General features: G+C 46.0%; 1 protein-coding gene across 3 annotated transcripts in view; it reads left to right on the top strand.

Moving 5' to 3' along the window:
- ADNP2 (ADNP homeobox 2) overlaps positions 1–25,203 on the top strand; it is a 90,180-nt gene that overhangs the window by 31,714 nt on the left and 33,263 nt on the right. For 2 of the 3 annotated variants that reach the window (XM_033934468.1, XM_033934467.1), the window contains exons 2-3: positions 4,387–4,507; positions 19,421–19,510. In XM_033934468.1, the coding sequence (XP_033790359.1) occupies positions 4,400–4,507; positions 19,421–19,510 (198 nt within the window). In that variant the 5' untranslated portion in view covers positions 4,387–4,399. Of the gene's footprint in view, positions 1–4,386; positions 4,508–19,420; positions 19,511–25,203 lie in introns of those variants that run through there. The other variant, XM_033934469.1, reaches the window with a different exon arrangement.

Here is a 25,203-nt window from a genome sequence, read left to right on the forward strand (position 1 = left end):
ATCTGACTCAAAGAAGTCTCAAGCCTTCCTGGAGGCTTTAGATTTCGAACAACCTCCTAAAGAGTTCCTCAAGCTCCCCGTGCATGACATCCTACGGGAGACCTTTTACAAAAACTTAGAGAATCCCCTTACGGTACCGGGGGCTCCACGTAAACTGGACAACCTCTATCGAGTCATCCCTATTCCAGGGTTCGACAAGTCTCAATTGCCCCATGAGTCCCTTCTTGTTAAATCCACCTTGAAAAAGACTCAGGGCTCCAGTGTCTATGCCTCTACCCCTCCTGGCAGAGAGGGTAAGACCATGGACAAGTTTGGCAAGAGGCTCTACCAGAATGCCATGCTGGCCAACAGGGCGAACAACTATTCCTTCCATTTTTCGTTCTATATGAAACATTTGGTCCAACAGCTGTCTGCCCTTCAAAAGTACCTGCCGGAGCGCAAGGTCCCACTGTTCCAGCAGCACATCTCTGGCCTTCTTCAGTTGCGCAAGTTTATGGTCCGCTCGATATACGACTCTTTCGAGCTCACCTCCCGTGCCTCTGCCATGGCCGTTGCCATGCGCCGCTTGGCCTGGTTGAGAGTCTCCGACCTGGACATCAACCACCAGGATCGTCTAGCCAATGCCCCCTGTCTCGGGGATGAACTTTTTGGAGAGTCACTGGATTCCACCACCCAGAAACTCTCCGCCCATGAAACCAGGTGGGACACCCTGATCAAACCAAAAAAGAAGGCTCCGCCTGCCCGACCTTATCGACCTCAGTCATCTTACCAGCGCAGGTTCTCAGCCAGGCCACTCAATCCGCCTCCTCAACAACCTCGGCGGCCCCGTCAACAGCAGCACCATGCCCAGGCTCGTTCTCAGGCCACTCAACCCTCCAAGCCTCTTCAGCCTGCTAAGCAATCCCAGCCCTTTTGACTCTTCTCTCCAGGGCATAGCCAGTCACCCGCCCTCGCTACCTCTTCCACAACCAATCGGAGGTCGTCTCACCATATTCTCCAGCCGTTGGGAGGTCATCACATCGGACCAGTGGGTCCTCAACATCATCCGCCACGGCTACTCTCTCAACTTCCAGACTCTTCCACCGGACAACCTTCCCGTAGAGTCTGCTTCACACTCATCTCAAACCCCCCTCCTCCTGAGGGAGGTTCAATCCCTCCTCCTTCTCAATGCCATCGAAGAAGTACCTCCAGATCAAAGGGGTCAGGGATTCTACTCCCGCTACTTCCTGGTTCCCAAAAAGACGGGAGACCTCCGTCCCATCCTCGATCTCAGGGACCTCAACAAGTGTCTGGTCAAGGAGAAGTTCAGAATGCTCTCCCTTGCCACACTCTACCCTCTTCTTTCTCAACACGACTGGCTATGTTCCCTGGACCTCAAAGAGGCCTACACTCACATCTCCATCAATCAGAATTCTCACCGCTACCTGCGGTTCCAGGTGCTGCACCACCACTATCAGTACAAGGTGCTACCGTTCGGCCTCGCTTCCTCACCCAGGGTCTTCACCAAGTGCCTTATAGTAGTGGCGGCCTTTCTCAGGTCTCACAACCTCCAGGTGTTCCCCTATTTGGACGATTGGTTGGTGAAAGCACCTACGTCTCAACTTGTGCTACAGGCTACTCATCACACCATCTCTCTCCTCCACCTCCTGGGGTTCGAGATCAACTACCCCAAGTCGCATCTGCTTCCCACCCAGCGACTTCAGTTCATTGGAGCAGTTCTGGACACCACACTAATGAGGGCTTTTCTCCCCTCCGATCGTCAGCGGACCCTGCTCCACCTCTGTCGTCAGGTGCTCATGCATCCCTCCATTCCTGCCCGTCAGATGATGGTCCTCCTGGGTCACATGGCATCGACGGTGCATGTCCTTCCTCTGGCACGTCTCCACCTTCGCACGCCTCAGTGGACTCTCGCCAACCAATGGTCACAGACTACGGATCTTCTTTCTCATCCCATCTCTGTGACATCATCTCTTCAGCAATCTCTTCAATGGTGGTTGAACTCCTCAAATCTTTCCAGGGGTCTTCTTTTTCATCTACCCCCTCACTCTATGATCATCACCACGGATGCATCCCCCTATGCGTGGGGAGCTCACCTGGGAGATCTACGCACCCAGGGACTTTGGACCCCACAGGAGCGTCGTCATCACATAAATTTCCTGGAACTCAGAGCCATGTTCTACGCCCTCAAGGCTTTCCAACATCTCCTCTGTCCTCAAGTCCTCCTCCTGTGCACAGACAATCAAGTCGCCATGTACTACATAAACAAACAAGGCGGCACCGGATCTCGCCCCCTTTGTTTGGAGGCTCTGCGCATCTGGACCTGGGCCACAGACCGCAATCTCTTTCTCAGGGCGGTATATATCCAGGGCGAACAGAACTCCCTGGCCGACAATCTCAGCCGCATCCTTCAACCTCACGAGTGGACGTTGGACCCTCCGACTCTGCTCTCCATCTTTGCTCGATGGGGCACGCCGCAGGTGGACCTCTTTGCAGCACCTCACAATCATCAACTGCCCCTCTTCTGTTCCAGACTCTTCTCTCCTCACCGTCTGTCCCCGGATGCATTCCTGCTCGATTGGAGGGACCGGTTCCTGTATGCCTTCCCTCCACTTCCTCTGATGTTGCGGACCTTGTCCAAACTCCGCAGGGACAACGCCACCATGATTCTCATCGCCCCTCGGTGGCCTCGACAACACTGGTTCTCCCTCCTGCTCCAACTCAGCTCCAGGGAGCCCATTCCTCTTCCTGTGTTTCCTACTCTACTTACGCAGCGGCATCAGTCTCTACTGCATCTCAATCTGTCTTCGCTCCACCTGACAGCTTGGTTTCTCTCGGGCTGACCTCTCCAGAGAATCTATCTCAGCCGGTCCGCCTCGTCTTGGACGCCTCCAGGAAACCGGCCACCCTCCAATGTTACCATCAGAAATGGACCAGATTCTCCTCATGGTGTCTCCGGCATCATCAGGAACCCACCTCCTTAGCGGTGGAAACTGTATTGGAATATTTGCTCTCGCTGTCCAATGCTGGCCTCAAAACTACCTCCATCAGAGTCCACCTCAGTGCCATCACTGCGTTTCATGAGCCTATCCTCGGAAAACCCCTCACGGCTCATCCTCTGGTTTCCAGATTTATGAGAGGGCTCTTCAATATCAAACCGCCTCTCAAGCCTCCTCCTGTCGTCTGGGACCTGAATGTGGTTCTCTCAGCACTCATGAAACCTCCGTTTGAGCCTCTTGCCACAACTTCGCTCAGGCTTCTTACCTGGAAGGTGCTTTTCCTAATTGCCATCACCTCTGCCAGGAGAGTTAGCGAACTGCATGCACTGGTTGCTGACCCACCGTTCACTGTTTTTCACCATGACAAGGTTGTTCTGCGTACCCACCCTAAATTCCTTCCCAAGGTGGTCTCGGCTTTTCACCTCAACCAGTCCATTGTGCTGCCCGTCTTCTTCCCTAAGCCTCACTCGCACCCTGGGGAACAGGCGCTGCACACGCTGGACTGTAAGCGTGCCCTTGCTTACTACCTTGATCGTACCAGAGCTCACCGTGCATCCCCTCAGCTGTTTTTGTCTTTCGATCCCAACCGTTTGGGTCGCCCTGTCTCCAAACGGACACTTTCGAATTGGCTTGCTGCCTGTATTGCATTCTGCTATGCTCGGGCCGGTCTCTCACTGGAAGGTGCTGTCACGGCCCACAGAGTCCGAGCTATGGCTGCTTCTGTAGCTTTCCTCCGTTCCACGCCCATCGAGGAAATCTGCAAGGCTGCCACTTGGTCCTCAGTTCACACGTTCACTACTCACTACTGTCTGGATGCCTTTTCCAGACGGGATGGTCACTTCGGCCAATCGGTGTTACAAAATTTATTTTCATGATGGCCAACCATCCCCCCTCCCTCTTTGTTAGCTTGGAGGTCACCCATGTGTTAAGAATATGCTGCCTGCTTGTCCTGGGATAAAGCACAGTTACTTACCGTAACAGGTGTTATCCAGGGACAGCAGGCAGATATTCTTACGTCCCACCCACCTCCCCGGGTTGGCTTCTTAGCTGGCTTATCCTAACTGGGGACCACGCACTCCTCCGTCGGGCGGGAAGGCACTCGCGCACGCGCGGTGTGGCCAACTAGAAACTTCTAGTTAAAAAGGTCCGTACCGAGGGCTCCGTCGGTGACGTCACCCATGTGTTAAGAATATCTGCCTGCTGTCCCTGGATAACACCTGTTACGGTAAGTAACTGTGCTTTTCAGCACTGGTAGAGTTGGCTGTGGGCACTAAAGGGCTAGCCGTTGCCATTTGAAAAGATTCTAAGTTTGTTTTGTCTTCAAGAGAATGATTGTATTATATATAGGTGTAAATAAATAACACTATTACATTTGTTTACTTTTTTTCAGAAAACGTGCAAACATGTTTCAGATCCCTGTCCAGAATCTTGACAAAATCAGGAAGGCTCGTAAAAAAGTGAAAGGAATTCTCGTGGATATTGGACTTGATAGCTGCAGAGAATTGTTACAGGTAAGGATTCCCAGATAGGTAATTTAACATCTGCAAGCAGAGAGAAATGTAGTAGGATATTTATTATTTGAATGAGATGCATGCACAAATGCAATCGGGCCACCCAAAGAACATTGCTTAACTTAAGAACATTAAATTTGGCTAAATTTAGTTTGCTAAGAGGAGGATTTATCTAGTCACATTTATATACCATGTTCCTGGTTAAAATGGTTTACAAAATCACAGAAGAAAAGAAAGCAAAATATTTAAAACACCAGTAGTCCTTCCTACTATATCTAGACATAAGCATTAAATAATCAGGCTAACCTGGAAATAGTTTAACTTTCTTCTGAAAACTGTGAGGCTTGTTTCTAACCTGAAATCCAGAGGGAGTCTATTCCATAACTCTGGATCTACAACTCTAAAAGCTTTTAATTGCCACACTAACTTCCTTATAATACCTGTACCAGGAATTTGAAGTAAATTACCCTAGTCAGAACATAAAGCATGATTTGGCATATAAGAAATATGCTTTTCTTTCAAATATCTTTGTTTCCGAAGTTATAAAACCTTAAATCATGGTCAAGAGTTTAAACTGGGCCCTTTTTCTAATAGGGAGCCAATGTAATTGGGCCATAGAGGACTCGCCTTTTCCCAGTGCAGTTTACCCAGTAGCACTCTTGCAGCTGTATTTTGGAGGGCTTGTAATTTTCCAAGCAGCATCATAGATGATACGTGCTGTGGCCACCACTTTAGCCTAGCACAGGCTGAGCAAAGATACAGGTGACTACAAACACAGTTCACTTTGCGTGTGACCCGACCTGGAGTCACCCTGCAGGCTGGACTGGAGTTAATATGCAAAATACAAAAAAAAACCTTAATCAGATGGTTGAAAACATCATTCAGCTTTACTATGGTTCAATATACAGGTAAGCAGTTCATCATCAGTGATATCAATGTCAGTAGCCAATCGAGCAGTCCAAACAAAATGTCAAAAATAAGACGAAATAAAGTTCAACACAAACTCAGGCTGAAAATTCAGCTTCTCTCTGTGAGTCTCCAAAATTCTCTTAAACCATTTGGGTAGTAGTCCAAAACACAGTCCAGTGCACTGTTTAACAAAACTACAGTGCTTCAAACAAAATCAAGCCTCTGGCAGGTTTATGACAAATGCCAGGAAAAAGGAGATAGCCCTAGGTTTTGCAATTTAAAGCCAAAAAAAAAAAAATAGCTTTACAAAATTCCCTCCCAGCTGGAGCAAAACCTCTCCCCGCTTCTCCAAGCTTTTCCACAATAATTCCAAGTTAGTGATTTAGAGAAAAAACCAAAAACACTACCCAAACATTTCACTGGAAATTTCACTCACAGTTTGTGGCAACAAGCTAAGTCCACCTGCATTCTTTCAGGGTAATCAACTCCCACATCAGCACAGGTTTCTTCAAAATCCATAAGCTCTTCCCTGAGCCTGGACAAGTCCTCTGCTGGGTCAATCTCACTCCATTCCATAGGGACAGGACCATTGACCCTGTTTGGCTTGGGAAGCACCCTAGGGAGGCAAGGCACAAACTTCCTCCCTAACCTGTTGCTTTGTTTGAAAGCCACTGTTGGCTTTTCTACTCTCGGGGCGTGGCCTGACCTAGCAGTGTCAGCAGACGACCAGGGACCTCTAGAGCTCCCCTGGTGGTGATACATATTATGTTCCTCACCTTCATCTTCCCAGATCCTGGACTTTCCCTGCCGGGTTTCTAGTTTAACCCTGGAGGTTTTTACTTCATCTAGAGCTTTGGTCGGGCTTACATCTGCTTGGTCACAGTGCATAAACATTACAATAATCCTAAATGCATAAATGTCAGAGCTTTCTTCTTTTAAAAAAAGTCTCAATTCTCTAATCACTTTTGATTTGGAAAAGGCTTGCTGAGTACAGAATGAGACGATTCATTGCCTGCACTGCCTTCTTGGTATGCAGATCTCTCTCATGCATGTTCATTGTAGATATCCTGAAAACCTGGCCTGCTAGTAGATCTCGAGGACCGGACTTGGGCAGCCCTGTTCTAGACAGTAGGGTTGTTTCCTTTTAGCTGCATGGTTGCAGAAGGAATCCACTCCAGATTTTTCACTCTGCCTCTATGGTATTTCTCTGTGCTGTTTAGCTCTCTCTACAGTTCTTTCCTTCTACACGCATGGATGCAGTTGTGTGTGTTCTGCTCTCCCTATTTTATTGTTTTAATTCGTAAGAACATAAGAATTAGAGAATGACGTGGGGAAAAAATCTGTCCCCGTCACTGCACCACCCCCGGCCCACCATCCTCTGCACCGCCCCGTCATCACCATCCCTTTCACCACCCCGTCACCGCCACTTCCATCCCATTCACCGCCCCTCCACCGTCCCCACAGCATCCATATAAGCCTCAGTACTGCGAAACACCATGAAGACAGAAGAGTCCTGCCACTATTACTACTGCACTGAGAATCTGTTTCAGTGCCTCTGCCCTGTAGTAAAAACAGAACATAAAATAAATCAATTGACTTGTCCTCCCTTGCAATGACGTGTCCCCCATGTTCACCTATAGCTCGAATCAGGTCAGTTGTGCACACTAAAAATGCAGGAGGATCTGGAACGTGAGCGCAGGCAGGCAGTGATACAAAAACAGCAGACACCCGACCGATTGCAGCGTTCCGCCATCTCCCTCCCTCCACCTCACCTTGGATGTAGAGTATGCCGGCTTTCTTTTTCGCCCAGCCGCACGCACGGCTGCTCATTTGTTCAATATTCTCCTCTGATGCAACCGGAAACAGGAAATTGCAAGAGAGGAGAAGATTGAACAATTCGAGCAGCCGCGCGTGCGGCTGGGTGAAAAAGAAAGCCGGCATACTCTACATCAGTGTTTTTTTCAACCTTTTTACACCCGTGGACCGGTAGAATTAAAAGAATTATTTTGTGGACCGGCAAACTACTAGGACTAAAATTTTAAAATCCTGTTTCCGCCCCATCTCTGCAAGCTCAGTCACCTCAGTAACTATAGAAAAATAGACAAATATAGTGCAAAATATAGACAGCAGATATAAATTCTCAAAACTGACACATTTTGATCACTAAATTGAAAATAAAATCATTTTTCCTACCTTTGCTGTCTGGTGATTGATTTCATGAGTCTCTGGTTGCGTTTCCTTCTGTCTGTGTATCCTTTCTTTCATTTCTTTCTTTCTGCACTCAGGCCCAAGAATTGTCCCTTTCTATTCCCTCCCTCTTTCCTTCCTATGTCCTTAGTGCCCCCGGTGCCTCCTTCCCATATCCTTAGTGCCTCCTTCCCATGTCTTTAGTGCCCCCAGTGCCTCCGCTCTGGCCTCGGTCTGCAAATTCTCAGCATGTGCAGCGTGCTAGGATGAGCCTGTCTGGCCGAATACAATAATGCAGTAGATATTCTGGATTTAGCCCCACCTTTAGAGCAGGACTACCCAGTAAAGCTTTTAAACCATGATTCCCATCCACCATACTAAGAACTTTTGTCCCACCCCCACCCCCGAAGCCTGCCTGCCTGTCTACCTTTCTCCCTCCCTAGCCAAAGCCAGCCTGCTGCCTCCCTGCTGCTCAAAAAAAAAAAAAAGCCTCCCTCCTTTTCCTCTTCTCTTACCGCCATGCTGCAGCTGCTAAAGCCAGAAGTCTTTTTTCCGACTCAGTTCTGAAGTCAGAGAGGACATTCTGGGCCAGCCAGGCAGCGATTGGCTGGCCCAGAACGTTCTTTCCGACGTCAGAATTGACGTCGGAAAGACTTCCTGTCGGCTTTAGACTGAGAGCAGGGGAAAAGGAGATGCTTTTTTTTTTTTTGCGCGCGCGGTCCGGCAGAAATTCAACCGGCGGTTGCGGAACAGTGCTAAGGTAAGGTGGAGGGAGGGAGATGGCGGGGACCGCGCGATCTTGATTGCCTCACTGCGGGGACAAGTCAATTCACCGCTCCACAGGGTGGTGAATGGCCTTGTCCCCGTCCCACAGAGGCCATTATTTTTTCTTCCCATTTTGGCGGGTTACCCGCGGCTAGCTGCGGGTAACCGCCACCGTGCCATTCTCTAATAAGAATATCCTTACTGGGTCAGACCAATGGTCTATCAAGCCCAGTAGCCCATTCTCTTGGTGGCCAATCCAGGTCCCTGTTACCTGGACAAAACCCAAGGAGTAGCAACATTCCATGCTATTGATCCAGGTCAAGCAGTGGCTTCCCCCATGTCTTTCTCAATAACAGACAATGTACTTTTTTTCTAGGAAATTGTCCAAACCTTTCTTAAAACCAGCTACGCTATCCGTTCTTACCATGACCTCTGTCAATGCATTCCAGTGCTTAACTATTCTCTGAGTGAAAAAATATTTCCTCCTATTAGTTTTAAAAGTATTTCCCTGTAACTTCGAGTGTCCCTCTAGTCTTTGTAATTTTTGACAGAGTGAAAAATTGATTCACTTGTACCTGTTCTACACCACACAGGAATTTGTAGATTTCAATCATACGAGAGGAGTTCCATCCCCTTTATCATCTTGGTTGCTCTTCTTTGAACCTTTGCTAGTGCTGCTATATCTTGAGATAAGGCGACCAGAATTGAACACAATTCTCTGAGTGAGGTCGCACCATGGAGTGATACAGGGGCATTATAACATTCTTAGTCTTGTTAACCATCCCTTTTTAAATAATTCCTAGCATTCTGTTTGCTTTATTGGCCTCCGCTGCACGTTGGATGGAAGGTTTCATCGTATTGTCTATGATGACACCCAAATCCTTTTCTTGGGCACTAACCCCCAAGGTAGACCCTAGCAACATTAGAAAATGTTTAAAGAAGAGCGACCAAGATGATAAAGGGGATTGAACTCCTCTCGTATAAAAAGATTAGGGCTCTTCAGTTTGGAAAAGAGACAGCTGAGGGGAGATATGATTGAAGTCTGCAAAATCCTGAGTGGTATACAACAGGTACAAGTGGATTGATTTTTCATTCTGTCAGAAATTACAAAGACTAGGGGACACTCGAAGTTACAGGGAAATACTTTTAAAACTAATAGGAGAAAATATTTTTTCACTCTGTGAATAGTTAAGCTCTGGATCCCATTGCCAGAGCTTGTGGTACGAACAGATAGCATAGCTGGTTTTAAGAAAGGTTTGGACAATTTCCTGGAGGAAAAGTCCATAGTCTATTATTGAGAGAGAAATGGGGAAAGCCACTGCTTACCCTGGATCGGTAGCATGGAATGTTATTACTCTTTGGGTTCTAGCCAGGTATTAGTGACTTGGTTTGGTCTCCTTGAGAATGGGCCACTGGGCTTGATGGACCGTTGATCTGACCCAGTAAGGCTATTCTTATGTTCTGTGATTTGGGTTATTCTCAATGAGCATCACTGTGCATTTGTCCACATTAAATTTCATCTGCTACTTGGACGCCCAGTCTTCCAATTTCCTAAGGTCTGCCTGCAATATTTCACAACTCGCATGTGTTTTAACAACTTTGAACAGTTTAGTATCATCAGTTTAGTATCATTTCCACTTCCCCCTACCACCAACTTCCACTGTACTTCCCTTTTAATTTTTGTAAACCATGTCGAGCTCTATATTTATAGAGAAGATGAGGTATACAAGTTTAAGGTTTAGTTTAGTTTAGTTCACTTGGACGTTCCAATTTCCATATAATTTATAAATAAGTTAAATAGCACCGGTCCCAGTACAGATTCCTGTGGCACTTCATTGTTTACTCTCCTCCGTTGAAAAAAATGACCATTTAAACCCTATCCTCTGTATTCTGTCCGATAACCAATTCCTAATCCACAACTGAACTTTACCATCTAACCCAGGACTCTAATTTTCTCAGGAGCCTCTCATGAGGAACTTTATCCAAGCTTTCTGAAAATCTAGATACACTACTCCCTCAGTATTTGCGGTTTCAGCAATCGCGGTTTTGATTATTCGTGGTTTTTAGCTTGCTGGCTCCTCCCCCCAAATTATGTCAGCTTGCATAGAGAAATTGTTGATTCCAAGCTTTTACAGAGAAAATCACCAATTCCTAGCACTTTCTTCACAATGTTTTGCCTCTCCTTCAGGAACAGGCCAGGTCTCCCACCATGTTTTCACGGTTTCACTATATTCACAATGGTTTTTAATAGAAAATAGCGAATAACATATGAAAAAGTTATTCACGGTTTTTCTGTATTCGTGGGTCTGTTAATCCTCCTATCACAGCGAATATAGAGGGAGAAGTGTACAGTACATCAACTGGCTCACCTTTATTCACATGTTTATACACACTAGAGAATGACACGGGGAGCGATCCCCGCAGCGAACCGCTGCGTGGCTGCGGTTTGACTGCGGGTTATGGTGACCTCATTAGCAAATCGCCGCAGACGCGGGGACAAATCCTTTCACCGCCCACAAAAACGGTGAATAGATTTGTCCCCGCAGGCCAATGTCCCCCCTTCTAGGAACCGCTATTTACCTGTGTTTCACCTGCATGTTGCCGCATTGACTCCGCCCCCCAATATACTGGCTCCTCATTTGTCAGATCAACCCTTCCTGCCAATAGAACCCGCCCCCCCCCCCCCCGACGATCGCCGGCAGGAAGGTGCTCAGCCCTTCATGCCGACAGAACCAGCCCTCCCCAACGATCGCGGCAGGAGGGTACCCATCCCCTCCTGCCTACCCCAACCCCCCCCCAACGGCCCTCCCGACGATCGCAGCAGGAGGATATCCAACCCCTCCTGCCAGCTCCCCAACAGCCCCCCTATGATCACTGGTAGGAGGGTGCCCAACCCCTCCTGCCGGCCCCCCCAATGGCCCCCTATATCGCCAATAGGAGGGTGCCCAATCCCTCCTGCCGGACCCTCCCCCAACAAACCCCGCCATCCCGAAACACCACCCTTAGTCTTACTTTCCAAGTTGGACCGGACAGCTCCTCGCTCGTCTAGCCAGCAGGCCTGCCTCCGTCCAAATGAGGCGGGCCCGCCCCGCCCCTCCCCTGCCTAACCCACAGGATCCTAGGGCCTGATTGGCCCAAGCACCTAAGGCCCCTCCTATAGCGGGAGTGGCTTTAGGTGCCTAGACCAATCAGGCCCTAGGATCCTGTGGGTTGGGCAGGGTGGGGGCGGGCCCGCCTCATTTGGACGGAGGCAAGCCTGCTGGCCATACGTGTGAGGAGCCGTCCGGTCCAACTTGGAAAGTAAGACTAAGGGGGTTCCGGGGTGGGAGGGTTCGTTGGGGGGGGGGTCCAGCAGGAGGGGTTGGGTACCCTCCTGCCGGCGATCTTAGGGGAGGCCATTGGGAGGACCGGCAGGAGGGGTTGGGTACCCTTCTGCTGCGATTGTCGGGAGGGCCGCTGGGGGGGGTCTACAGGAGGGGTTTGGTGCCCTCCTGCCGTGATCGCTGGGGGGAGGGGAGACTTGCAGCCGTAGCCGCGGTCACTATGCTAATCACGATTAGCATAGTGACCGCGATTAGGTACACGATTTGGTACATGATTAGGTACACGATTTGCCGCGATTAGGTACAGCGGCCGCGTCTACTTACCATGTAGGCTAACATTGTAAGCATTAAAAGTACATGTCGTGTTTGTTTTTGTATAGTTATTAACTAATATTTAACTAAGTTTTAAAGTTTTAAAGAATGTTTCCTTTATACGTAAATAAAGAAAAGTATTTAAAATCGTACCCGTTTGAGGCTTTTATATATGCAGCGGTGACGGGGCGGTGAATGGGGTTGCAGTGGCGGTGACGGGGCGGTGAATGGGGTGGCAGTGGCAGTGGCGGTGACGGGGCGGTGAAGGGAATGGCGGTGACGGGGCGGTGCAGAGGATGGTGAGACGGGGACGGGGCGGTGACGGGGACCAATTTTTTCACCGTGTCATTCTCTAATACACACTTTCAATGTAATTTAATCCCCTTTTTGAGTAAATTAGTGCTTGGAGCAATTTTGTAGCTCTGCCTGCTTGAGAATTCACAAGCTGAGTGACTTTAGTCTGTAGCTGACAGGCCAATCCCTCTGGGTTCCTGTTGGCCAGCCTGCATAGTTTTCTCTGGATCTCAGGGCCATCCCTGCGGTGGTCTCACCTTCTGTTAATCAGGGGTTGAGCACAGGCTGTTAGGCACCCTAGGAGGTTCAGCGGTGTCTTGCATCATCGCACTTCCGCCCGTTCTGGTACACATATGATGGTCCGCAAGGGTGGAGGTATAGTCAGACATTGGAGTCTGACTAGCACCCTTAAGATCAGTTTTGTAGCAGCATTCCCAGCATTGTGACAGTGATTATTCTCATGCTACTGTGAGAGCTGAAAGCAGGCTTGCAGCACGTCTAACTGATCTTCTCGCGTCACAGTGAGTACATAGGCTTGACAACCTGTGAGAGACATCGGGGGGAAAGCTTGAAAAGTGGGATTTTGGAGGTTTCTGGGTGTTCCCCCTATGTTCTCCCCTCCTCAATCCTATGTTCCCCCTCCTTAAAATCACCAGTTTTGAAGTTCAGGAAGTGTAAAAATAACACGATTTTGGTGCAAATTTTGTGCCTTGGCCATCTTGGATTTTAGTAATTTTTATTTTCTAAAGCTCCTTGCTTCTTCAAAACTGCAAATTTTGCCTGAAAATCTGTTGGATGGAGTCTAGGCTCTCCTCTTGTGGATTCTTGCCAGGATTGCGCAGTTTTAGCACATTTAAAGTGTTTTTGCTCAACGTGCCATAGAATCTGGCCTAGCCTCTCTTCTGTTGAATTAGGTGCCCAAAGGCTCGGTGAGCCCGGCAGGGTGGCTTTCGTGCTTTTTGGGGCTCGGTGTGGCTGGTAATTTTGTCTTGTCAGGCTGCGGACTCTGCACAGCTTCAGAAAGGCTTAGTTTAACCACCTTAGGGTGATCTATGCCCTAGGAGCCAGACACCTTTTCACGATTTTTGAAATTTTTGCATTCCTGAATTTTGGACCACGGTGCCTGCACAGTGTATCATTGGCATTATTCCTTCGGACACGTCCTAGATTCTCCCTGCCACTTTGCTTGGGCTGCCTGATCCCCTCTGGGGGAGTCTGGTTGCAAATGGTTTGCTTGTTGACCCTGTCTTTACAGGTGCAGTTTTCCCAGGACGGGGATCAGGGACTGTGTGATATCTGTAGATTCCTTGGGGGTTTTGGGAGCCTGAAATGCTCTCACGAGCCTGCGCCTATTTAAATTTGCGGCTTTGCCAGCCCTTCTTTCTGAATCTTTACAGGTGGTCTTTTGGTCACTCAGTCGGCTCCATCCACTTCTTCCTCCTGGCTTTGTGGTATGTGCTTGCAGTTTGCTACCTTTCCCTAGTACCCTGTTATGTATTCCGGTCTTAGAGTAGTTTTACACTCCGGAGGGTGCTCTGACTATTACTAGTGCTATGTCACACTGGGATTTTATAGCACGGGAGTATCAGCAACTTTTGGATCAGCCAAGGGTGGATTTTTGATGGCGCAGGTGACAAAATATACCTTTCTCCCCAATGTGAGTGGTTTAGAATTGGAAGATATGCAGGACTACTGTATGGGGTGGTCCTCAAGAAGCTCTTTGTTGTAGCTGCTTTGTTTCAGTTGCTTTGGCAACGTCTTGTGTTGCACATGCCCATTGCACTCAAAATTGCACTCCGGAAGTGAGGCAGTGGTTCCCTCTCCTCAACTTTTTTATTGGGGGGGGGGCAGTTTATACGTTGGATGCATTTGTATACCCTTATGTGAGTGACAAATCAACACCTGGAGTTCCCCGCTAGAAAAGTGTGGTGTAACTACAATAGATTCAGAGACATTATGTTAAGCTGTAATGAGAACATTTAAACTCTAGCACCTCTTGGTAAAGTTGTTGTTTCTGAGTAATAATAATTCTTAAAGTTGACCATCTAAGGAAGAATGGACTGAAAGAATGGCACAGGATTAAGAACATAAGAATTGCTGCTGCTGGGTCAGACCAGTGGTCCATCATGCCCAGCAGTCAGCTCATACGGCGGCTCTCTGGTCAGAGACCAGCACCCTAACTGAGAACAGCCCTACCTGACTACATTCCGGTTCAGCAGGAACTTGTCTAACTTTGTCTTGAATCCCTGGAGGGTGTTTTCCCCTATGACAGACTCCAGAAGAGCGTTCCAGTTTTCTACCACTCTCTGGGTGAAAAAGAACTTCCTTACGTTTGTACGGAATCTATCCCCTTTCAACTTTAGAGAGTGCCTTCTCGTTCTCCCTACCTTGGAGAGGGTGAACAACCTGTCCTTATCTACTAAGTCTATCCCCTTCAGTGCCTTAAATGTCCCCTCTCAATCTCCTCTGTTTGAGGGAGAAGAGGCCCAGTTTCTCTAATCTTACGCTGTACGGCAGCTCCTCCAACCCCTTAACCATCTTAGTCGCTCTTCTCTGGACCCTTTCGAATAGTACTGTGTCCTTCTTCATGTACGGCGACCAGTGCTGGACGCAGTACTCCAGGTGAGGGCGCACCATGGCCTGGTACAGCGCCATGATAACCTTCTCTGATCTGTTTGTGATCCCCTTTTTTATCATTTCTAGCATTTTGTTTGTCCTTACTGCACTGGCACATTGTGTGGACAGCTTCATCGACTTGTCGATCAGAACTCCTAAGTCTCTTTCCTGGGAGGTCTCTCCAAGTACTGCCCCTGTATTCGTGCATGAGATTTTTGTTACCGACATGCATCACTTTACACTTATCCACGTTGAACCTCATCTGCCATGTCGATGCCCATTCCTCGAGCCCGATTATGTCACGTTGCAGATCTTCGCAATCCCCCTGTGTCTTCACTACTCTGAATAACTTCGTATCATCTGCAAATTTAATCACTTCGCTCGTTGCTCCTATGTCTAGATTGTTTATAAAGATGTTAAAGAGCACGGGTCCAAGCACCGAGCCCTGCGACACCCCACTGGTGACGCTCTTCCAGTCCGAGTATTGCCCATTTACCCCCACTCTCTGTTTCCTATGCTCCAGCCAGTTTTTAATCCACGTGAGTATTTCACCCTCGATTCCATGGCTCGCAATTTTCCAAAGTAGTCGTTCATGCGTAACTTTGTCGAACGCCTTCTGAAAATCCAGATATACAATGTCGACCGGATCGCCCTTGTCTATCTGCATGTTTACTCCCTCAAAGAAGTGCAGCAAGTTCGTCAAACACGATCTGCCTTTGCTAAAACTGTGCTGACTGGTCCTCATCAGCCCGTGTCTGTCAAGGTGATCAATGATGCTGTCCTTTATCAGTGACTCTACCATCTTTCCCAGTTCCGAGGTCAGACTCACAGGTCTGTAGTTTCCCGCATCTCCCCTTGAACCTTTCTTGAAGATCGGTGTAACATTCGCCACCTTCCAGTCTTCTGGAATCTTTCCCTCATTACCTTTACTTCTTCAGTTCAATGTCAGGGAGTTCATTCCTTTCAATTATCTGGACTCAGAGTGAAAAATCTTTTCTGCCTACCAATCTATAGTATAGGCACTTTCATTCTGACTCCCCTTGTATGATAACTTCCATCTCTCTATTCCAGGGTTGACATCATAATTTCTAGATCAACTCTTAACATGATAATTCTACTGCATCATGTGCACACAGCTGCTGGTATTGCTTAAAGGACTGGATTCTAAACACATATCCTATATCAGGGCTGCATTTCCTTTTTTGGTCTTGCTAAAAAAAAAATAAAAATTCAGAATTCAAGGAGGCAATACGTGCTTATCTTACCTCTGTCGGTGCACTATTTACAGTCTTAAGTGCCATGTAAGTGCCTTTAAACACCAACCATCTGGATACATGTCCACACTTTTTCACTCCTTGAAGGGCCTCAAGATGCCAAAGCCTCTAATCCAACCTCCTCCAGTTGTTTCAAATCCATAGGTTGTCTTCAAACATTGATGTCTTCGTTTGAAGTGCTTATGACTTCATCTCTACAGCACATTACTTAGCCAATAGTCTTCTCCCATTGAATCCCTTCTGTGCACAGATCCAGTGTATTCCAGTCTCTAATAAATGATCCACTTTACTCAACATTTCCTCAAGATAGTTCTTACTCATCTCATGTTCCTACTAGAGTACCGAACTTCTCCAGACCATACTGTCTCCCTGGGTCAACTGTACTTCACTTATTGGTTTGTAAACCTACCTTGGCTTGCCGCCTACATTGAACTATACTTTTCCGAGCTACAACTCATCTGTTATTGTCCTTTAATACCAACAGACTAGGACCTTTGGTGATCAAGAACTTCATCTCTCCATAGTCAGTGGACTGCATAACATGCTGGCATACTTGGGTTTGGCTGCCACTTGACAGTAGTGCTTCAAAGCCTGAAATAACAGCGATAGCAGCCTTGGTAGTTTACTCCATTTTTCTTTCATTGTGGATATTTATCAAGCAGACTTAAGTCCCTACTCCATATTTTTGCATTCTATTTCTGTCTGAAGACTGATACTGGATGGGATAGTCAATTCAGCCAAACAGTTAATTTTTTTTTTTTTAAATAATCTCTATTTAGTCACCAACTTCCCTCCATCCCATTCGTAATAGCTAGGGAGTCCCATCTGTGAAAATATACTGCCTGCTTGTCCTGGGATAAAGCACAGTTACTTACCTGTAACAAGTATTATCCAGGGACAGGCAAGCAGATATTCTCACAACCTTCCCTAGTTAGCTGCTTAGCTTGTTTACTGAAGCTGTCAGGCAAGAAGGCACTCGCACATGTGTGGTATGGGCGGTCTTGAAACTTCTAGGAAGTTAAAGTGACAGTACACTTTTCCACTGTCTATACCAGGCTTCGTGGATGACGTCGCCCATCTGTGAGAATATCTACCTGATGTTCCTGGATGCATCTGCTACAGGTAAGTAATTGCTTTTTTTATAAGAGACTATTAGAAAAACTTCTGGGGGAATTGCATCTTAAAATCACCTTTGTAACAGGAGGCAAGCCTTCCTCCTAAGTTGGATGGTGTATCATGGAAAATATGCACTTACCATCAGTCACCTAGTCAGTCCATATAAATGGGTGGTTCATAATCCGGGGACTACCTGTATATAAAGTATGTCTCATTAAATCGTGTTTGTCCTGCCCAAATTGTGCTTGATGCCGCCTCTTATCTCAATTTTAGAAAACAGATTAAAACTCAACTTTTCAACAGACCAAATCCTTAATGTTCTCCATCACTATCCCTCCCCATTCTTTTGAGATTGTTGCTCCCTCCTATTGGCGTGTATGTACTTTTTTTCCTTGTACTACATTGTTCCACAATCCTGCTAGACAAGTCCAGACTGATGGGTTATGCAACCTTACCATGATAGATAAGGAATGGGGAGGGTTTATTTTCTTCTGATTTTGTTCTGAATGCTTTCTTCTACCTGTTTCCTTTGATGAAAGGTGTAAGGGTTACTTCATGCTGTGGCGCCTTTATACAATGTAATTTGAATCTGGGTCTGGAAAGACTAAAAAGGTTAGGGCTCTTCAGCTTGGAAAAGAGAAGGCTGAGGGGAGATATGATTGAAGTTTACAAAATCCTGAGTGGAGTAGAACAGGTACAAGTGGATTGATTTTTCACTGTCAAAAATTACAAAGACTAGGACATTCGAAACTGCAGGGAAATACTTTTAAAAACCAATTTGTTGACAGTTCAACTGGCTATTCAGATCGACTCTGATGTACCAGGTAGCACTTGTCCTTACTGCACTGGCCTTACAGGTGGTTGTGGGGGACCCATACAATTGTGGCAAGGGGAGAGTGTGAAAAGGGTGATTCCTGTGTTCCCTGAATATAAGTGCAGAGATTCAGCAGGCAGGCCTCTGACGTCATGGCAACAGTGAAGCTATCATGCACACTGTGTGGACTCCTCCCACTGCCAGGGGCAGAGAGCTACTATTGGCTCTTTGAAACAGTAGAGGGTTATTTTTCTGCCTGATAAACAGTGTAGAGAAAAGTACAGAGAGGCAGTTGGAATCGGAAGCGGAAGGGAGTAGGGAGAAACAGTTTTGTCTCCCTCTGGTTAATAGCTTTTTTTTTTTATTATATTCCACATATCCTTCAATGCAGATTACAAATTATTCAGGTACTCGAGCATTTTTCCCTAACTGTCCCAGTGGGCTCCCACTTAATCCCTATTGCCCCAGGTACATTAAATAAAGTGACTTGCCCAGGGTCACAAGGAGCAGTGCAGGATTCGAACCCACAATCTCATGGTGCCAAGGCTGTAGCACTAACTACTGCACTACACACTCCCAGCTTTGTGGTAGCTGGCAGAGAATTTCTCTAAGCAGCAGGCTACCTCTATGCATATAGCTCTGGGGATCAGCATCCCAGAACTCTTGACTATACTGGTAAAGGGGGAATTTTCTAAGCTGTCCATTTTACTGTCCTTTACCTGATAGTGTTATTCTGGCCTGCATCCTTTGCTCAGAACTATTCACAGGGACTATAGGAGACCAGGGGCTACACAAGTAATTAGCTGGTCTGTAAAATCCAGACCAGCAGAAAGTTGAGCAGACCTGAAGCAGCTTAAGGAGGGCAAAACTTGACCAAGTCATGTGCTATATATTTAACCCCTCCAGTGTTCTTGCTATTAATACTGATTTGGATTATTTGATCTGTTCTTTGATCTGATCTGCTCACCTTTCTGCCACAGTACTCTTGATGCAGATATTTGTCAAGCGATTGTCACATCAACGATTTATTAGAGCTCCTTGTTGTTTTTGGTCATAATAGTTTGTTTTCTCCTGTTCATCTGATTTGAATTTCCCACATTTACTTTTGCTTTTCTGTTGCTATACTGGCTGAATCTGATAAACTTCACAGGTAACCCTAAGTTTGGCTCAGATGGTTGGGTTGTGCTCTTGGGGTAACTTGTAATCTAGTCTATGTAAGCAAGAGTTTGTTTGTGTGGTGTGGTGTTTTTTTTTTTCTTTTTGGTAGAAGCAATTACATGGCAGTTCCTTTTTTTTTTTCCAGGCAATCAACAGTTACGACCCTGGAGAGAAATATTTTTACAATACATCATGGGGTGACATGTCTCTTTGGGATTCCAGTGGAAGGAAAATGGTAAGGTTGTGCTTTGTTAACCTATGTATGTTATTATTTTCTGTGTATGCTGGAAGCTGTCAGTTTTAGGGTGTGGCACAACAGGTTTTACATTTGCTGAACTTCAGGTTCATGTTAAGCTTTGATTCTTGGTCTTTTTCCATAGTGTCCCATTCAATCTTCTCCTTACACTAATGCCCAAAATTGTGGGCGCACCTAGCATTTTAGGCATTACATTTTAAAATATATATATATATATATATCTGTGGCTATAACATCATAATTTAATGCATGAATTTTTGACTTAAACTCTGTAATCACTTAAGATTAGCATATTTGGTACATTTTACAAAAAATAATGCTGTTCATAAGCTACCCAAGCTAATAATGATGATTTTTCCAGTTAGCAAATGACTTCATCAATCTCACTAGTAGCACATTTGATATCCCTTAGACTTGATTACTACCTCGCATCTTCTTGGTATGCTGTCCATAAATTTTTGGAGGTCAATAGGTGGCGTTATGTGGAACCAGGAGTTGATTATTGCTGCTATCATGTTTTTTCAGATCTCATCACTCCACAACATCTACTTTCAGTTCTTTGTGATCCAGCTGGCATGCTCTATAGCCCAGTTCAAATGTTTACAACTCTGAACTGTGGTGATGAAGGTCTTTTTCCTGGGAATTCTTGCTTGCAGGCCTACTTTCACCAATCCCCAGCAAACTGTCCGGCTTGACACCAACACCCCTGTTTTGGCCATTGACTTATTGATGTCAGCAGCAGTTAATTTCTGATTCTGTAGAGCCATTTTCATTATTCTTCTATCTGTCTGAGGTGGTGTAACCTTTTTTTTTTTTTCCCCCCCAGTCTTTGTTCTGATGCTTCTAGTCTGAAAGTATATCAAGGAAAATATGCATTTGCAGTGTTTCAGTACCCTGGCCAGTGATATACCTTGACCAATTTTGGCTGCAATCGTTCAGTAACTGTAGCCTTCTTTTTATTAAGGTTATGGCTGTTGCTCTCTTTTTAGGTGACCAGTCAAGTCTCTTCTGCAATGTTTAGCATCCAGCTGTAATTTTAGTGTAATTAGACAATTAATATTCAATTAATTCAATTTAATTGCAATTAATGAAAAATAGCAATTGAAATTGTCATATTGTACAACAGGCCTTTAGACAGCGTTCACAAGCTGTGACATCAGATCATCAAAACGAAACATACAAACAACCTACTGTACTGTATGCTCATGTCGGATCTCTACGAGGGAAAGGTCATCAGAGAGCGATTAAATAGGGGGGTGGGTCAATGGTGTGGGCAGACTCGATGGGCCTCGGCCTTTTTCTGCCGTCACTTTCTATGTTTCATTTCAAAAGAAATACGATTGCTTATCTTTTTGATGTCAAATCATTAAAAGTCATTCCTAACCAGGGGGGAGTGGCCAAGACGGCGGCAGCTGGCAAGTATTAGTCAGATGAGCGGTTGCTTTTTTTGCTAGAATTTTTCCAGAATACCTCATTCTAAACGAAAAGGAGTTGTCCACTTGGGACCCTCACCAACAGACTTCTTGACATCTATGCGTCAGACCTTGCTTGACTTTGCTGCCAGAGCTCCTTTGGATTCTGGAGGGAGAGGCTCGCTAGCGTCAGAGTTTCGGGACCCTGCACCTGCGCATGAGCTGGAAGTTTCACTATCCCCTCCAGCTCCCATTGTTCCTCCTTGTCCCGCGGTCGAGCTGCCTGAGACTCAGAGCCATCCAGATACCGAAGTGGTTGCGGGTATGTCTTCTATAGAGGGGAGTCAGATGGGAAAGGCTCCCACGGTGAAAGTGAAATCATTGGGAATTCAAGGGTTGCCTTCAACTCCATTGGAGATTACACTCCTGGACGTTTGGGGAATGCTTCAAAGAATGGATGGGACAATACAGAAGTCGGCCCAGGAAACGACAGACCTGGTAAGGAAGATGGACTCTCTTTCTAAGACTTGAAAATTTGAAAACTGATAGTGAAGTTAAATTTAAAGTAGTAAATGAAGACATAACAACATTGAAATCAGCAGTAGATGGTCTAATTAAAGACAAATTGATGGTGCATAGGAAAATTGAACAACTAGAAAACTTTAATAGGAGGCTCAATTTGCGTTTCTTAAATTTTCCAAAGTCATTGGAATCATCAGCTGTTCAACTGTTCAGGAAGTACTTAAGTACAAAATTTAAACTTTGCTCCCGAGGCCATTCCCCCATTGAATAATATTTATTATTTGCCTCTATCAAAGAAAAAGCCAGGGAACGAAGTTCAAACTACTATAGAATTGGAAAATTTATCTGCGATATTGGAGACAACTACTTCAACAGTTGAAGAGAGAGCGACACTACTTGTTTCTTTTATTTTTCAACAAGACTTAAACTCAGTACTGAAGATTTACTTTCATAAAACACAGATTCCTTTCTTGGGACAACGAATATGGATTTTCCCAGATGTCAACAAAGAGACTCAAGAAAGAAGAAAACTATTCCTAGTAATGAGGCAAGAAGCTAAAGAAATTGGTGCTGTGTTTCAGCTGAAGTATCCATGTAAATGCCTCATTAAATATTTAGGACAAAATATATTTTTCTTGTCCCAGACCATTTGAGAGCTTTCCTGGACTTAAAGAAAATCACCAGAGGGTAATTAAGGGATGTAATTGATAAAATAAGGGGCCATTGGAAAGCCGTTAAGCCTTTATCTTTCTTGTTTTTGTTGCTTTAATATTTTAGGTCCCAAGTATTAAAACCTCTCCCCCTTCAAATGTAGAGGTCTAAGAAGGAAAAAAAAAGGATAGAAGAAAAGGACTTTGGGGGGTTTTTTTTTTGTTTTATCTTTAATATCTGTTGTGATCTTTGTTTCTTCTCATTTTGCCTACACAAGTTTTATTGCTTGTAAATTATTTCAAGAATAATAAATTAATTAATTAAAAAAAAATCATTCCTAGCCACAAAATAAACAATTACTACACAAATATTACTAGCATTGTTTAGAAACATTAATTAATGAATGTTTATAAATATCATACATTACAGGATTAAATAAGTAACTAGAGCAACAGTTGAATAAAATTCTGTGATCTCAAACTGTTTACACAATTTTGGCCACTAGTATATATACATCTGCACACAGCCCTTGCTGATGACCTTCCAGGTGTCAAAAATACAAATCACATCTGCCTGTCCCCAGAATTAAATACCTGCATGGTAGGGGAAATAATGTAGCTTGTGGTCTGGGTGAGATGTCTAACACATTGGTATAATCTCACAAGCCTCTCTTAGAATAGAATCTAGGCTAAATACAGACAGTCCCCGATTTAAGAATGATTTCCATTCTTAAGTTGAATTTGTATGTAACAGATCATGTGAGGCCCCTCTTGCATCCCTTTCCATCCGTCCCACTGTTCCTTCACCACCACATCCAATGCGTCTCCTCATCTTTCTTCCCCATGCATCTCTACCTCACTCCTCTCATAAAAACATAAGAATTACCTCTGCTGGGTCAGACCAGTGGTCCATCGTGCCCAGCAGTCTGCTCACGCGGCGGCCCTCTGGTCAAAGACCAGCGCCCTAACTGAGACTAGCCCTACCAGTGTACATTCTTGTTCAGCAGCTATGCCCAACAATTCTCCCTCCCTATGCCCAACAATTCTTCTCTCTTCATTTTCCCATGTGCACCATTTCTTTCCCTCTCACTCAAGAGACACCCAGGCGCAACAATTCCCTCTTCCATCATAGCATCTCTCTCTCCCTTAATTCTTCCATTCTGTGCCCCAACTTCATGCCCCCTCCCTCCTTCCTTTGTCTGAAGTTTACCCCTCTCTCTCTTCTTTTTGTGTCCCAAAATGCCTCTCTCCCTCCCTCTCTTCATTCTGTGTCCCAAATTTGTGATTCCCTCACACCGGTATTTACTGCCAGCTCCCTCCTCTCTTCCAGCTGCACTTGTTTCTCTTCACAAAGCCGCGAGCAGTGGTTCCTACTTCCGGCCCGCAGTTGACCTGAAAGCCTTCTCTCTGACATGTTGGGACATGGAAGGGTGAAGCAGAATCCTGTTCGTAACTGTGTCCAGTGTAGAGAATGACACAGTGACAAAATTCATCATCATTCCCATCCCCATGGATAAACGTGGGAAACAATCTTGGTGTCTATCTCAACCTCATTCCACCTACACCAGCATTCTTCAGTGGAAGGCTTGAGGGTCAGTGGTTGTGACCATTCATACTCTTGATTCTTCCCTTTCTCCTTAAAGAATCGTTCATAATCCGGGGACTACCTGTATATAAAGTATGTCTCATTAAATCGTGTTTGTCCTGCCCAAATTGTGCTTAGAAACATAGAAACATAGAAACATAGAAACATAGAAATAGACGGCAGATAAGGGCCACGGCCCATCCAGTCTGCCCACCGCAATGACCCTTCCCCACCTAACTCAGTGAATAGATCCCACGTATCTATCCCATTTGGCCTTAAAATCAGGCACGCTGCTGGCCTCAGTGACCTGAAGTGGAAGATTATTCCAGCGGTCAACCACTCTCTCAGTGAAAAAGAATTTCCTGGTGTCACTGTGCAGTTTCCCTCCCCTGATTTTCCACGGGTGCCCCCTGGTTGCCGTGGGACCCATGAGAAGGAAGATATCTTCTTCCACTTCGATGCGACCCGTGAGATACTTGAACGTCTCTATCATGTCTCCCCTCTCTCTGCGTTCCTCGAGTGAGTAGAGCTGCAACTTATCCAGCCTTTCCTCGTAAGGGAGATCCTTGAGCCCAGCGATCATCCGGGTTGCCATTCTCTGCACCGACTCTAGTCTCAGCACATCTTTTCGGTAATGCGGCCTCCAAAATTGCACACAGTACTCCAGGTGTGGTCTCACCATGGATCTATACAATGGCATAATGACTTCAGGCTTACGGCTGACGAAACTCCTGCGTATGCAACCTATGATTTGCCTTGCTTTGGAGGAAGCTTGCTCCACTTGATTGGCAGCCTTCATGTCCTCACTGACGATCACCCCTAGGTCACGCTCTGCATTAGTTCTTGTTAGGATCTCGCCATTTAGGGTGTAAGTCTTGCATGGATTATGGCTGCCCAGGTGCATGACTTTGCATTTTTTGGCATTGAAGCTGAGTTGCCAGGACCTAGACCAGCGCTCCAGTAGTAGTAGGTCGTGCATCATGTTGTCGGGCATTGAGTTTTTGTCTGTTGTACTCTTGGCCACTACATTGCTTAGTTTGGCGTCATCAGCGAATAATGTTATTTTACCTCGGAGACCTTCTGCCAAGTCTCTTATGTAGATGTTGAACAGGATCGGGCCCAGGACGGAGCCCTGTGGCACTCCACTGATCACCTCCGTCGTTTCGGAGGGGGTGCCATTCACCATTACCCTCTGAAGCCTACCCTCAAGCCAGTTCCCAATCCATTTCGTCAGCGTGTCGCCCAATCCTATAGAACTCATTTTGCTCAGCAACCTGCGGTGTGGTACGCTATCGAATGCTTTGCTGAAGTCCAGGTATACGATGTCCAGGGACTCCCCAACATCCAGCTTTCTCGTCACCCAGTCAAAGAAGCCGATCAGGTTGGATTGGCAGGATCTCCCCTTAGTAAATCCATGTTGACGGGGATCACGTAGATTCTCCTCGTTCATGATCGTATCCAATTGGCATTTGATTAGAGTTTCCATTAGTTTGCTCACTATTG

The sequence above is a fragment of the Geotrypetes seraphini genome, chromosome 2 (genome assembly GCF_902459505.1).
Source record: "Geotrypetes seraphini chromosome 2, aGeoSer1.1, whole genome shotgun sequence".
Taxonomy (NCBI): Eukaryota; Metazoa; Chordata; class Amphibia; order Gymnophiona; family Dermophiidae; genus Geotrypetes; species Geotrypetes seraphini.